This window comes from Nicotiana tomentosiformis, chromosome 12 (genome assembly GCF_000390325.3).
Source record: "Nicotiana tomentosiformis chromosome 12, ASM39032v3, whole genome shotgun sequence".
NCBI lineage: Eukaryota > Viridiplantae > Streptophyta > Magnoliopsida > Solanales > Solanaceae > Nicotiana > Nicotiana tomentosiformis.
In genome coordinates, this window is record NC_090823.1 from 131,474,900 (window position 1) to 131,487,917 (window position 13,018).

General features: G+C 42.6%; 1 protein-coding gene across 1 annotated transcript; it reads left to right on the top strand.

Annotated features, from left to right (window-relative positions):
• The first annotated feature begins 799 nt into the window (after positions 1–799).
• Positions 800–3,041, top strand: LOC104120609 (diacylglycerol O-acyltransferase 3). The gene is made up of 2 exons (XM_009632414.4): positions 800–1,323; positions 2,006–3,041. Exons 1-2 carry the CDS (start codon positions 919–921, stop codon positions 2,861–2,863), a joined length of 1,263 nt encoding a protein of 420 aa, XP_009630709.1. The 5' UTR covers positions 800–918; the 3' UTR covers positions 2,864–3,041.
• The last annotated feature ends 9,977 nt before the right edge of the window (positions 3,042–13,018 follow it).

The following is a 13,018-nucleotide window of genomic DNA, read 5'->3' on the forward strand; positions in this document are numbered from 1 at the left end:
GACACTTGGTTGTATATGTAAGCTTTGGGCTGAAGATTGACGATTGAGTAAGCGTGCTTTAGCTGTTCGTGGTGGAGTACTCTATGATGAATTCACTCTATTATTGCCTCCTATTTTTGAGGTAGAGATCGGGATTAAGCCGTGTTTCTCTTACGAAAGTTGAAACAGGAGACTCATTACCATCTATGTGAGATGTGGATCACTTTTCGAAGTCGACAAAGTATATATAAGAGCGTATCTTATTTTAGAAAATAAAAGAATTTAATAAGTTAATATGGTTATTGTTTGAAATTTCAATCCCCAATAAAGCTTGACACAAAACTACTTTTTGGACACTCAAAATAAAAAAAAATACCATATCTCTATTTCCTTTTAAATATATTTTATTAATAATTTTAATCATATTATTAATCTTTCAAAGTTTGAATCATATTTATCACTACGTCTCACTATTAAGAAATTATAGTTAAACTTATGTTCCCACTTTACAATTTCTTGTTATTAATATCACAACCAAAGAAGCAAGAAAAAGAAAAAGAAAAAGAAAAAGAAAAGAAGTAAAAATAGCAATTGCCACGTAAATCATCAAGCATTCCACGTGTCTTACACAAGGCATAATCGTAGCCGTAGATTTTAATAAAAACAATCTGACGGTCCTAAACATAAGAAAAAAGCGTGGCGGGAAGAAGGAAAAACGTGGGTAACCGAAAATGTTAGCAAGCTCACCTGCGCAAAGCACAAATTTGCTGCCACGTAAGCATCAACCAACCAATATCTTCCGCGTGTCATAAATACAGTTAGTGAAACTTCTCCTTTATTTCTTCGAACAAGGAACAATTCTTTTGTATATAAAAACCAAAATCTTTGTTCGGTTTGACGGTGAAGCTCAATCAAAAGAACTTCAGCGTCTATATCAAAATGGAAACCTCTACCGGAGTTTTGCGCCGATTTCCTTCCGTCACCGGCGCCGGTGCCGGAGTTAACATCAACCGTTTTCACCATAACTCTTCTAGTTCAAAACTGTCCATGTTAAGTTTTACAGAAATTAGGGGAAGTTTGAAATCGAAAAAGTTAATGGTTTCTGGGTTTAAAGATGAGGGTTATTTGGAGTATTATAATTCTTCTGGTAGAGGTAGTAGTAGGATTATTAGGTGTGGGAAGAAAGAGAAGAACAAAGAGAATGACGTGGCGTTGAAAAAGACGAAGAAGAAGATGAAATTGCTTAAGGGTTTGTCTAGGGATTTGTCTAATTTGACTAAGATGGGATTTGGTTTTGGTTCTGATATTGGTTTGGTTGATCAAGTTCAAGGGAAGACTATTTCGGTAAGTATTTAATGATTTAATTTTCTGTATTTCTCAAATTTGAATTGTGTTGTTATTGTCTTATTTGTTTAAATTAAGTTAGTGCAATTATTCAATCTGTGTATAGTTATTGTCTTGTTTGTTGTAGCAAATCAGAAGTTAACTGATCTTGTGAGATGATCATTTTTTTGTTGGTGTTCAGGTTTGAGCAATATATATTAGTATACAAATATATAATTTTAGTAAGTTCAAACCTAGTTTTGCACCTATGTTGTCTCTGGATCTACAAATCTAAAATTGTAGATTTAGCTTACTCATTTGGTACTTGACACCCAACGACATAAGTGGTATTTTCATCAAAGGGATTCAAAAAATGAAAAAAGTAAACACGCGAAAAACTAAGTTAGATTCAATATCTAACATATATAATTCTGTTAGATATTGATCTTCATAGTTTAATACCCCAAAATATAATTCTGCTCAATCAATTGCTCGAATCGACCAGTTTAGTTTCATTAGATTAGATTTAGACTAGTTAATGGGCACACAAATTGCATGCACTGAGTTAGATGGAAGTGCAAATAGATGATTAACCATATATTAATACAATTTCTTTCATTTCTATTCTTGGTAGTAAATAAGTTAGAACTATATGGCAAATTTATTTTCAAGTTTATTTATGTTGCGTTTCTTCTCTATTCAGGAAACAGCGGAGCTATTGTTAGGACAACTTCAACAGCTAAAGGCAGAGGAGAAGGAGTTGAAGAGGAAAAGAAAAGAAGAAAAAGCACTCGTGAAAATGAAAGGAGCAAGTCTAGTACAAGGTATAACGAACCGTGAAATGTCATCATCTTCAAGCTCTTCTTCGGAATCAAGTGATGATGAATGTCAAAATTTGGTTGACATGAAAAGCCTAAAAATAGAATCTCTTGCCCAAACAATACCCGAGGCATGTGAACGTGCACTCGAGAATGCAACATCAACAATAGAGAATCATATGATTGAGCCTCGGACTCAAAATCCGGAAGTGGATACATCAGTAGAGATCTCAAGCAAATCATCAATTTCCAACGAGGACTCAATAGAGGGGAAGACGAGTCTAGTAGTTCCAGTCCCTACTATTTTAGATCAAAATGAGGAACGCTGCTTGGAAGCTAGTGACCGCTACATTGGCAATGTAGGCAGCAGCCCTAATGCAGCTGTAGCTGCTACAACAACAACAGCGGGTACGAAGAAGATTGAAGTATGTATGGGCGGTAAATGCAAGAGATCAGGCGCTGGGGCGATATTAGAGAAATTTCAGCAGATGGTTGGGATTGAAGCTGCAGTTTCGGGGTGCAAATGCATGGGAAAATGCAAGGATGGTCCAAATGTCAGGGTTTCAGTGAGTAGTGACAGTTGCTTCGACGCGTTCCAAGCCGGTGATTCTGTCTCTGTTAACTCTGCTCCTAGCAGTAATAATTCTTTGTGTATTGGAGTTGGTTTAGAGGATGTGAGTTTGATTGCAGCCAATTTGCTTGGTAGATATCCAGAAGTAGGGCTAGCCAACGCTGTGCCTTAAGATGTTCTTTTCTTTCATTAGTTTTTTCACTGCATGTATTAGGTAGGATATGAAGTGATTTTTAGGATTAGCAATGGGTTTGAATTGCTTTTTGATAATGTAAATATTATCATTATTGACTAAATTCCTTTGTAAATATTATCATTATTTACTGAGAATTTTAGTGAGTAATTTGTAATGGGCGTATATGTCATACTATACTGTACTTTGGTGATTTCATTTTACATTGCACCTTCTTTTTGATACGTTGTAGCACTATAACTTATTTTTTAGTCTTTTGGCACTATTATTTACTACTAGTAGTTGATATGGCAAAAGTCGTTTTTCTTAATATTGAGTTCCATCGAACACTGTTGTCAAGGACTAACTTATAGTTTGTCTTGTTCAGTCGAACGCTATCATCTAAAATAAAATATACGGACTAACTTTTACCTAGCTCGTTGACACCATTAGCGATCATCGTTTTCTTTATTAATTATATAACATTCAGACTTGTGAGGTGAAGTCTAATGCACTTATTATAATTACTTTGTATGATCATGTTTAGACGAAAAATGGATAGAGTTCAATTTATACGCAGTTTCGAGAATATGTGGCGTAACTTAATACAAAATACAAGGATAAATAAAAATGTAAATGTAGATTGGAGAGAATGCAAAAATAGATAAGGTTATCAGGAACAATGAATCTTAGGATTCAACAAATAGAATCAATTTAAGGAGTCTGAAAGAGCGATTTTTTACTGTAGAAGAATATAGCACTTTTATTACAATGTAAGCCTTAGAAAAAACTTGTCCTACAGAAATGATAACCAAACCCTTTTATAGTGGAGGGATTTGGCTCTAAGCATAATAAAATAAACATTCAGTGGGAGACCCATGATAAGTCAGCTTTTTCATAATTTCTGCCAAGATTCTCTTTAGTGGGATTGCAATGGCTTTTGTCTGCGAGCTCGATCTTGCTTAGAACCCTCGATTTTGGTTTGAGCTTGATTTCGGCTCGAACTTGTGATCTTGGTTCGAGCCCTCGAATTGATTCGAGGTCAATGTTGGTTGGTCTCTGGATTATTAGCATGATAGGTCTACTCTGCATCATGGTTCGATTCTTATTCGAGCTTGATAATGATATCGAACTCGACACGGATCAGCCTCCCCGTGTTCGAGGTTAGTTTGTTCCCCCTTCGGGATCTTACTTCGATAAATCACCGTTCGAACTCGATCGGAAGTGCCAAGGCCGAAATCTATTTCGACCGTATACAGATAGTCCCCTCGTTTCTCAGAAAGAATGTGGCGAGAAACGATATGATTTTTAACAACTCGATCGGATTATATCCTGTCGTTTCCATCGGGTTCGACCATGACGCATCTGGTAGCTGTCCCGTCGGTTTAGTCTTTCAAGGCATTTAATGCATGTCAGGCGGCGATCGGCCACTGCTGATACTGAACCGCCATCGCTTGAACCTATAAATAACCCTTACTTTTATCTTTTACCACTTTTACATCTTCTATCTTCCAAAATTTCCCAAGTTCTTCTTCGTACTCTCTAACTTACCAGTAAATCTGTGATTTCTTTCCGCAAAAAACCCCTCTTCAATTCTACCAAATCTCTATCACTTTCTTCTATTCCTTACCTTTGAATTCAAAAATGTCGAAAACATCGCAAACCATTCCTCAGAAAGGGAAGGCTTCATGTTCACAGTGTGCCGCCGATGAGACACCGGCAGAACCACGGCCTGAGGAGTGTGTTCCCGGGGCGTGTGTCCTTACTTCAGATTTTAAGGTTGATAAAGGTTCATCGGTCCCTGGCCGGTGTGATCCGGTATCGAGGTACATGTGTTCGATAACCGAGAAGCACCTCGATCAGCTAAAGAAGGATTGCAATTGGGGTGAAAAAGAAATAATAATTCCTACCCCTAACGAAGATATCACTTCTTACGTGAAAGGGTTTTTGAAGGTGTATACTTACCCTTTCACTTTGGGTCCCCTCGATTCCGTCATTATTGACTTCTGTCGACAATATCAGGTAACCCTAGGCCAGGTCCATCCTTCTTTGTGGCGGATCGTTATCCTGATCCGATATTTTGTGAGTAAAATCGAGGGGATGTCGTTCACCCTCGATCATCTTATCCGATTGTATCGTCCTTGACTTTTTCGAGGAGGGTTAATAAAACTCCAGCGTCGGGCTACCAAGGCTCTGTTCTCGAGTATTGACGAGGACATGGACCGGGGTTGGATAGGCAGGTTCATTCGAGTAAGGACTTAGGACCTGATTCCGACTGAAAAGATGCCCTTTCCCGAGGAGTGGAATATGAAACGTAAGTGTGATCTTGTTGTTGCTTCTATTTTGTTCTTTCATTTATTCTCTTATCGATCTCAAGAACTGGGTACGAGCCCTTGTTTCAACCTCCACATACGCCGAGCGCTCATGGCGTGATTTGTCAAAGGGTCGGTGGGAGGCCAAAAATCACGGTGAGCTCATTTCTCGGACTCTGATGATCCGAACTAGGCGTTTTTCAAAATATTTTTTATAAGGTTTCCCATATGCAGGTTTGGGTAAAGACGCGGTCTTGAGGCCCTTGTCCAATGAGGAGGAAATTTCGGCCTCTGTCCAAAAGCCGGTGAAGGAAAATAAAAGGAAGAGAGCCTTGGTTCCCGAATATCCAAAACTGAAGAAGAGGACGGCTCATAAGCCGAACAAGAATGCCATTCCTTTGACCGTGGAATCCGTTCTGCATCTAAGGGATGAAGATGAAGAAGAAGAAGAAGAAGAGAACAATGAGTCCGCGCTGGCGGTCCGAACGAAGAGAACCACTGATGCCTCATCGCCGGTTGGATCGATGATGCTCTATGAGGCTCCGCCTCGAATTGAAGATATACCGGAGAAAGATTCGGGTAGAGTCCCCGAACTATCGGATATCGAAGACGCATCTCATCGGAGTCAACCGACAGGTGATCGAAGAGCCCCTCGAACCCCTCCGAACCGAGGGGAACGCTCCAAGCGAGTCATTTGGGGCAGCAGCGATCGAGGATTCGCCTACCTTTCCCGCTTTTTCCGCAGGGGTGATTCGGGAAGCTCAAGCTCTGGGAGCCCTCGATCTAGACATGCCTCACGATGAAGAAGATCCGTTTCGTGACCTGTTTACCGGCATTGAGGACGTTGCCGGTGCCGGTGCCGGTGATGAATCAGATCTTTTTCACGGATTGCGGCAGGCTTTGAATCAGGCGAGCTTTTAAAATTATTTTGTCGGTACTATCTTTATGTTCGTTTTTCGTTGACTTCGCTTCTTGTTTCTTTGTAGGCAGCGGCAGTTCATCGAGAACAATGTTCTCGGTCCCAGAATGAGCTGCATCGATACGCGGCCGACCTACAACGTGCTACTGACGAGAGGAACTCCCTTAGACTTTCCTTAGGGCAGAGAGAGGAGGAAATAAAAGACCTCTGAGCTGAGCTGGCCAAGGCTTATCGAGATCAGACCGATTTTTCTGAGTAGGTAATGATGCTTTTGAAAGCCTATGGGCTTGATACCGGAACGATAGCTAACATTGCGGTCTCACAGTTGTAGCAAAAAATCGAGATGATCGGGAAGCTTCGTGAGGAGGTCGACGTGATAAGAACGGAGTCCTTGTGGTGGAAAGAAGGTATGGACCGCTTTGCTGCAGAAAAAGAGACAGCTCGAGCCCAGTTATCATCGTCTAAAACCCAACTTCAGAAAATGAAGGAAAAGGCATGGTTCAAGCAAGAAGAATTGAGGAGCTTGAGGCTCGGTTGGCCTCTGTACTTGCCAAGGCCGAATCTGATGCCGAAAAGGCAAAGGCCGATGCGCTCGTGGCCGTCTATCGGGCCGATGTTGAAGCTGCCCAAGTCCAGGCAAGAGAGGCAGCCGAGTCCGCCGATACTCGAGCGCATTGGGTCGCCAAACTTGCTAAGTGCCGATCTAGAAGGGAAACTCTCGAGGAGATTCATGCTCGTGACTTCGATCTCGCTGAAGAGATAAAAAGGGCCAAAGAACTCGAAGCCGATGCTGAAGCTCTGGTTTCTGATGGCGATGACGATGACGATGGGAGCAAGAGCGGATCCGAAAATGGGGGGGACCTGATAAAGAAGAGACCGCTCCTGGTCGAGAAGTTTAGTTCTTAGTTTTTACGTTGTAATCACCCATGCAGATAAATTTGTATATAAACATATCTCCCATTTTGCCGACTTGCTTCTGTTTTTTTTTCCCGTCTTGCGAGGACTTTATTCATGCCTTATGAATGTTTCCACAATGATTTAAACAACTTAATCAAATTTGGACCTCGTAGCCTCTGTAACCGAGCGAGCGTTTACTCAAACTTGGGGCAATGTAGCCCTTTAGGCTTATTAGTTGTCAATGATTCGATCTTGAAGAAATATAGCCTGTAAGCGTAATGATCGAGTGAGTATTTGCTCGAACTCGAAAATAAAATAGTGAATGTTAGCTCGAACTCAAAATAAAAGTAGCCCGTAGGCTTAGTCGAGTGAATGATTCGAACTCGAAGTAATATAGAAGTAGGCTTAGTCGTCGAGTGAGTGTTTGCTCGAACTCGAAATACAAATAGCTCGTAGGCTTAGTCGAGTGAATGATTCGAACTCGAAGTAATGTAGCCCGTAGGCTTAATGGTCGAGTGAGTGTTTGCTCGAACTCGAAATAAAAATAGCCCGTAGGCTTAGTCGAGTGAATGATTCAAACTCGAAGTAGTGTAGCCTGTAGGCGTAATGGTCGAGTGAGTGTTTGCTCGAACTCGAAATAAAAATAGCCCGTAGGCTTAGTCGAGTGAATGATTCGAACTCGAAGTAGTGTAGCCCGTAGGCGTAATGGTCGACTGAGTGTTTGCTCGAACTCGAAATAAAAATAGCCCGTAGGCTTAGTCGAGTGAATGATTCGAACTCGAAGTAATGTAGCCCGTAGGCTTAATGGTCGAGTGTATCTTAATTCTGATTGCATAATAAATCTCAAAATAGAGGAATTTTCATTGGATATAAGATGCCGATAAAGAAGAGAACTTTCTTCGCACGTTATTACACGCCTGGGTTCGGGCCAATCTATATGAGCATGGTTCGCTTCGACCATTTGGCTCTTACAATTTTTCCTATTGGGACCCTGTTGTTGTGAAATAACTTTCTTGCGAGATCTCGGATATTGTTGTAAATGTTGCACGATCAATGGTTGCCTCATTAAAAACCTTGCCGAAAAACCCATTTGGGATAAAACCGGTCTAAGGGAAAAAGAGTGTAACGCGTGCTTTCAAGAGAGATATTTGTCTTAGCCCTTGTTCGGACTTCTGCAAGGGTCAGTTTTGAGATATAAACGAATATGGAAAGGTTGTACCTTAGCAGTAGTACCATTTTAGATGTGATACATTCCAGCTGCTTGATAGCTGTTTGTCGTTTATAATGCCGAGCATGTACGATCCCTTTCCGATGTTCTCAAGCACCTGATATAGTCCTTCCCAATTCGGTCCTAGTTTCCCTTCATTCGGATTTCGGGTATTGATGGTAATTTTTCTCAACACTAAGTCCCCAGGCTTGAAATAGCGGAGCTTGGTTCTTCGATTATAATATCTTTCGATTCGCTGCTTTTGGGAGGCCAATTGGACGAGAGCAGCTTCTCGTCTTTCGTCTGATAGTTCGAGGCTTGTATTCATAGCCTCGTTATTTGATTCTTCCCTTGCGAATCGAAATCTGGCACTGGGTTCATCAACTTCGACTGGTATCAATGCTTCAGACCCATATACTAAGGAGAATGGGGTCGCCCCCATACTGGATTTTGACGTTATCCGATATGCCCAAAGGACTTCGGGCAGGATTTCTCTCCATCTCCCTTTAGCGTCGTTCAACCTCTTCTTTAAGTTTTGGATGACAGTTTTGTTTGTTGATTCGGCCTGCCCATTCCCACTGGGGTGGTATGGCATCGACAGTATCCTTCTTATCTTGTGGTCTTCGAGGAATCTTGTTACTTTACCGCCAACGAATTATTTTCCATTGTCACATACTATTTCGGCGGGTATCCCAAATCGGCATATGATATGATCCCAAATAAAGTCTATAACTTCTTTCTCTCTTATTTTCTCGAATGCCTGCGCTTCAAACCATTTAGAAAAATAGTCAGTCATAAATAAAATGAATTTGGCTTTACTTGGGATCGATGGCAGAGGGCCGACGATATCCATTCCCCATTTCATGAATGGCCACGGGGATAGGACTGAGTGGAGTTGCTCTCCGGGCTGGTGGATCATCGGTGCGTACCTTTGACATTTGTCACATTTACGAACAAATTCCTTCGCATCTTTGCCCATATCGATCCAATAATACCCTGCTCTGATTATTTTTCGGACTAATGTATCGGCTCCAGAGTGATTCCCGCAAGTACCCTCATGCACTTCCCGTATGACGTAATCGGTATCCCCCGAACCCAAGCATACTGCCAACGGTCCATTGAACGTTCTTCGGTACAACGTTCCGTCCGAAGCCAATGTGAATCGAGCAGCTTTAGTCCATAGGGTTCTGGAATCTTTTGGGTCCGATGGGAGTTTTTCGCTTTTCAAGTATTCAATATACTTGTTTCTCCAATCCCAGGTTAAGCTTGTAGAATTATCTCGGCGTGACCTTCTTCGATTACCGATCTCGAAAGTTAAACAACATTCCCCAAGCCCGTATCATCTACCTCGACCGACGACCCCAAATTCGCAAGCGCATCGGCCTCATTATTCTGTTCCCGTGGTACATGCCGTAAAGTCCATTGTTTGAAATGGTGCAAAGTGACAAGCAGTTTATCTACTTGACTCACCACCAGCAAGAAGTCGCAATTGGCTTCAATGACTTCTGCTCCCAAGTTTCTAGCTAGATCGAGACCTATAATCATGGCTTCATACTCGGCCTCGTTGTTAGTCAACCTGATAGTTTTAATAGATTGCCTAATAGTGCTACCCGTGGGTGGTTTCAAAACTATACCCAGCCCGGACCCTTTTACGTTCGAAGCCCCGTCCGTAAAAAGGATCCATACCCCCGATGATGTACCTGATTTCAACAGTTCTTTTTCGACTTCGGGTACGAGGGTTGGCATGAAATCGGCCACGAAGTCTGCTAAAATTTGAGACTTGATGGCCGTGCGGGGTTGATTTTCGATATCGTACCCACTGAGTTCGACGGCCCATTTGGCCAGTCGGCCTGATAACTCGGGTTTGTGCAAAATATTACGAAACGGGTAAGTGGTTAACACACATATGGGATGACATTGAAAGTACGACCTTAACTTTCTTGAGGCGCTTATCAGCGCAAGCGCCAATTTTTCTAGGAGCGGATATCTAGTTTCCGCTTCTCCTAAGGTTCGACTCGTATAATAAACGGGGAACTGCGTACCTTGCTCTTCTCGAACTAGGACACCACTTACGGCGACTTCCGATACTGCCAAGTACAAATAAAGTTTTTCGTCTGTTTTTGGAGTGTGAAGTAGTGGTGGGCTTGATAGATATCGCTTTAGTTCCTCTAATGCTTATTGGCACTCCGGGGTCCAAGCAAAATCGTTCTTCTTTTTTAGGAGAGAAAAAAATTTGTGACTTCGGTCAGATGATCTTGAGATGAATCGACTTAAGGCTGCAATCCGACCCGTTAGCCTTTGTACGGCCTTCACGCTGTCCACAACGACGATGTCTTCGATGTCCTTAATTTTATCAGGGTTAATCTCTATTCCCCGATGTGACACCATGAAGCCGAGGAACTTGCCCGACCCGACCCCGAAAGCACATTTCTCGGGGTTGAGCTTCATGTTATATTTCTTTAAAATCTCGAACGTTTCCTGCAAATGAGTCAAATGGTTTTCTGCGCGCAGGGACTTAACTAACATGTCGTCAATATAAACTTTCATTGATTTTCCTATTTGTTCTTCGAACATTTTATTTACTAGGCGTTGGTAAGTAGCCCCTGCGTTTTTCAGTCCGAAGGGCATCGCATTATAACAATACGTTCCATATTTGGTGATAAATGAAGCATTTTCCTGGTCCTCCGGGTTCATCTGGATTTGATTATACCCGGAATAGGCATCGAGAAAAGTGAGGATCCCGTTGCCGGCCGTGGCATCGATCATGCGATCGATGTTGGGCAGCGAAAAGGAATCTTTGGGGCATGCTTTGTGTAAATCCTTATAGTCCACACACATTCTAAGTTTGTTTCCTTTTTTAGGGACTGCAACTACGTTGGCTAGCCATTCGGGATATTTCACCTCCCGAATGGACCCTACTTTGAGAAGCTTGGTTACCTCGTCCTTTATGAATGTGTGCTTTCTCTCGGACTGGGGTCTTCTCTTTTGCTTCACCGGTCTGAACCTGGGGTCCAAACTTAGCCGATGCGTCGTTATGTCCGGCGGGATCCATGTTATATCTAAATGGGACCAGGCAAAATAATCGATGTTATCGATAAGAAATTGAACGAGTTTCTTCCTGAGTTCGGGGCTCAACCCCGTTCCCAAGTATACCTTTCGCTCGGGCCAATGCTCGATTAATATGACTTGCTCTAGCTCCTCGATTATTGATTTGGTGGAGTCGGAGTCATCGGGAATCACGAAAGATCGAGGGACCCTTTGATCATCATCCTCTTCGATTTTTTGGTTGTCTGGCTGGGTTGAAGCCGATGTCTGTGATTGTTATTTGGTGTCCCGTTCTCCTTCCGGGCCCGATCCTTTTATCGGCGAAAGTGAGGACATTGGTTTAGCTTCGTCGACGACGAACATTTCCTTTGCGGCTGGTTGTTCTCCGTACACCGTTTTGACACCTCCCGACATTGGGAATTTGAGCGCCTGGTGTAGGGTCGAAGGCACAGCTCTCATGTTGTGGATCCATGGCCTTCCAAAAAGGGCGTTATATCTCATATCGCCTTCGATCACGTGAAACTTTGTTTCCTGGATGGTTCCGGCCACGTTTATTGGTAGGACTATCTCACCTTTGGTGGTTTCGCATGCCATATTGAACCCGTTTAGGACCAGAGTTGCGGGTACGATCTGATCCTGTAGGCCGAGCTGCTCTACTACCTTCAATCGGATGATGTTGGCCGAGCAACCTGGATCGATTAACACATGCTTAATTTTAGTTTTATTCATGAGTACGGATATTACCATTGCGTCGTTATGAGGTTGGATGACCCCCTCTGCATCTTCATCATCAAAGGACAGAGTCCTCATGGGTGCGTAATCTTGAGTCCGAGATCGCTTTTCCCTCACCATCGATGTTTTAGTGCGTTTAAGCATTGGTCCCTGAGGGGTATCGATGCCGTCGATGATCATGTGGATGACGTGCTGCGGTTCTTCTTGCTCGTTTTGCTTGCTGAAATCCCTGCTTTTAAAATGGTTCTTCGCCCTATCCCTCAGAAATTCCCGAAGGTGCCCTTTGTTAAATAAGCGAGCTATTTCCTCTCTTAGTTGCTTGCAATCTTCTGTTCTGTGGCCATGGGTACCATGATATTCGCATGTTTGATTGGGATTTCTTCGGGCAGGATCGGTCTGCATTGGTCAAGGCCATTTAGTGTCTTTGATGCGTCCGATGGCTGACACGAGAGCGGATGCACCAACGCTGAAGTTATATTCTGATAATCGAGGTGCTTCTATAGGATCGGCATATTTATCGAAGCCGCTATTACTCATAACCCCCTGAGAATTTTGTCCTCGGTCAATCCTTCGATTGTTCCGAACTGCGTTGCGTGCTGAACCGTTGTTCACCCGATCTGCGACGTACGGTCGATATCAGTCTCTGTTCGACCTTTGTTCTCTGTCGATCTCCTTTTGGTTTTTAATAACTGTCCTGTTCTGATGAATGGGTCCGTACGGGGCTCCCAACTGATCATCCTCGACCCTAATTTCGATTGATATCGGTTGTGTACATCTGCCCAAGTTATCGCTGGATACTCGATCAAATTTTGTTTCAGCCGATATGATGGTGTCGAACTTAGCTCGTTCAACCATTGGGTGAAGGCTTGTACGGCCCAATCGTCTGTGACCGGGGGTAATTCCATGCGTTCCATTTGAAATCGGGATACGAATTCCCTTAGAATTTCATCCTACCTTTGCTTTACTTTGAAGAGGTCTGATTTCCTCGTTGTAACCTTTATGGCACCAGCATGTGCCTTTACGAACGAATCTGCTAACATGGC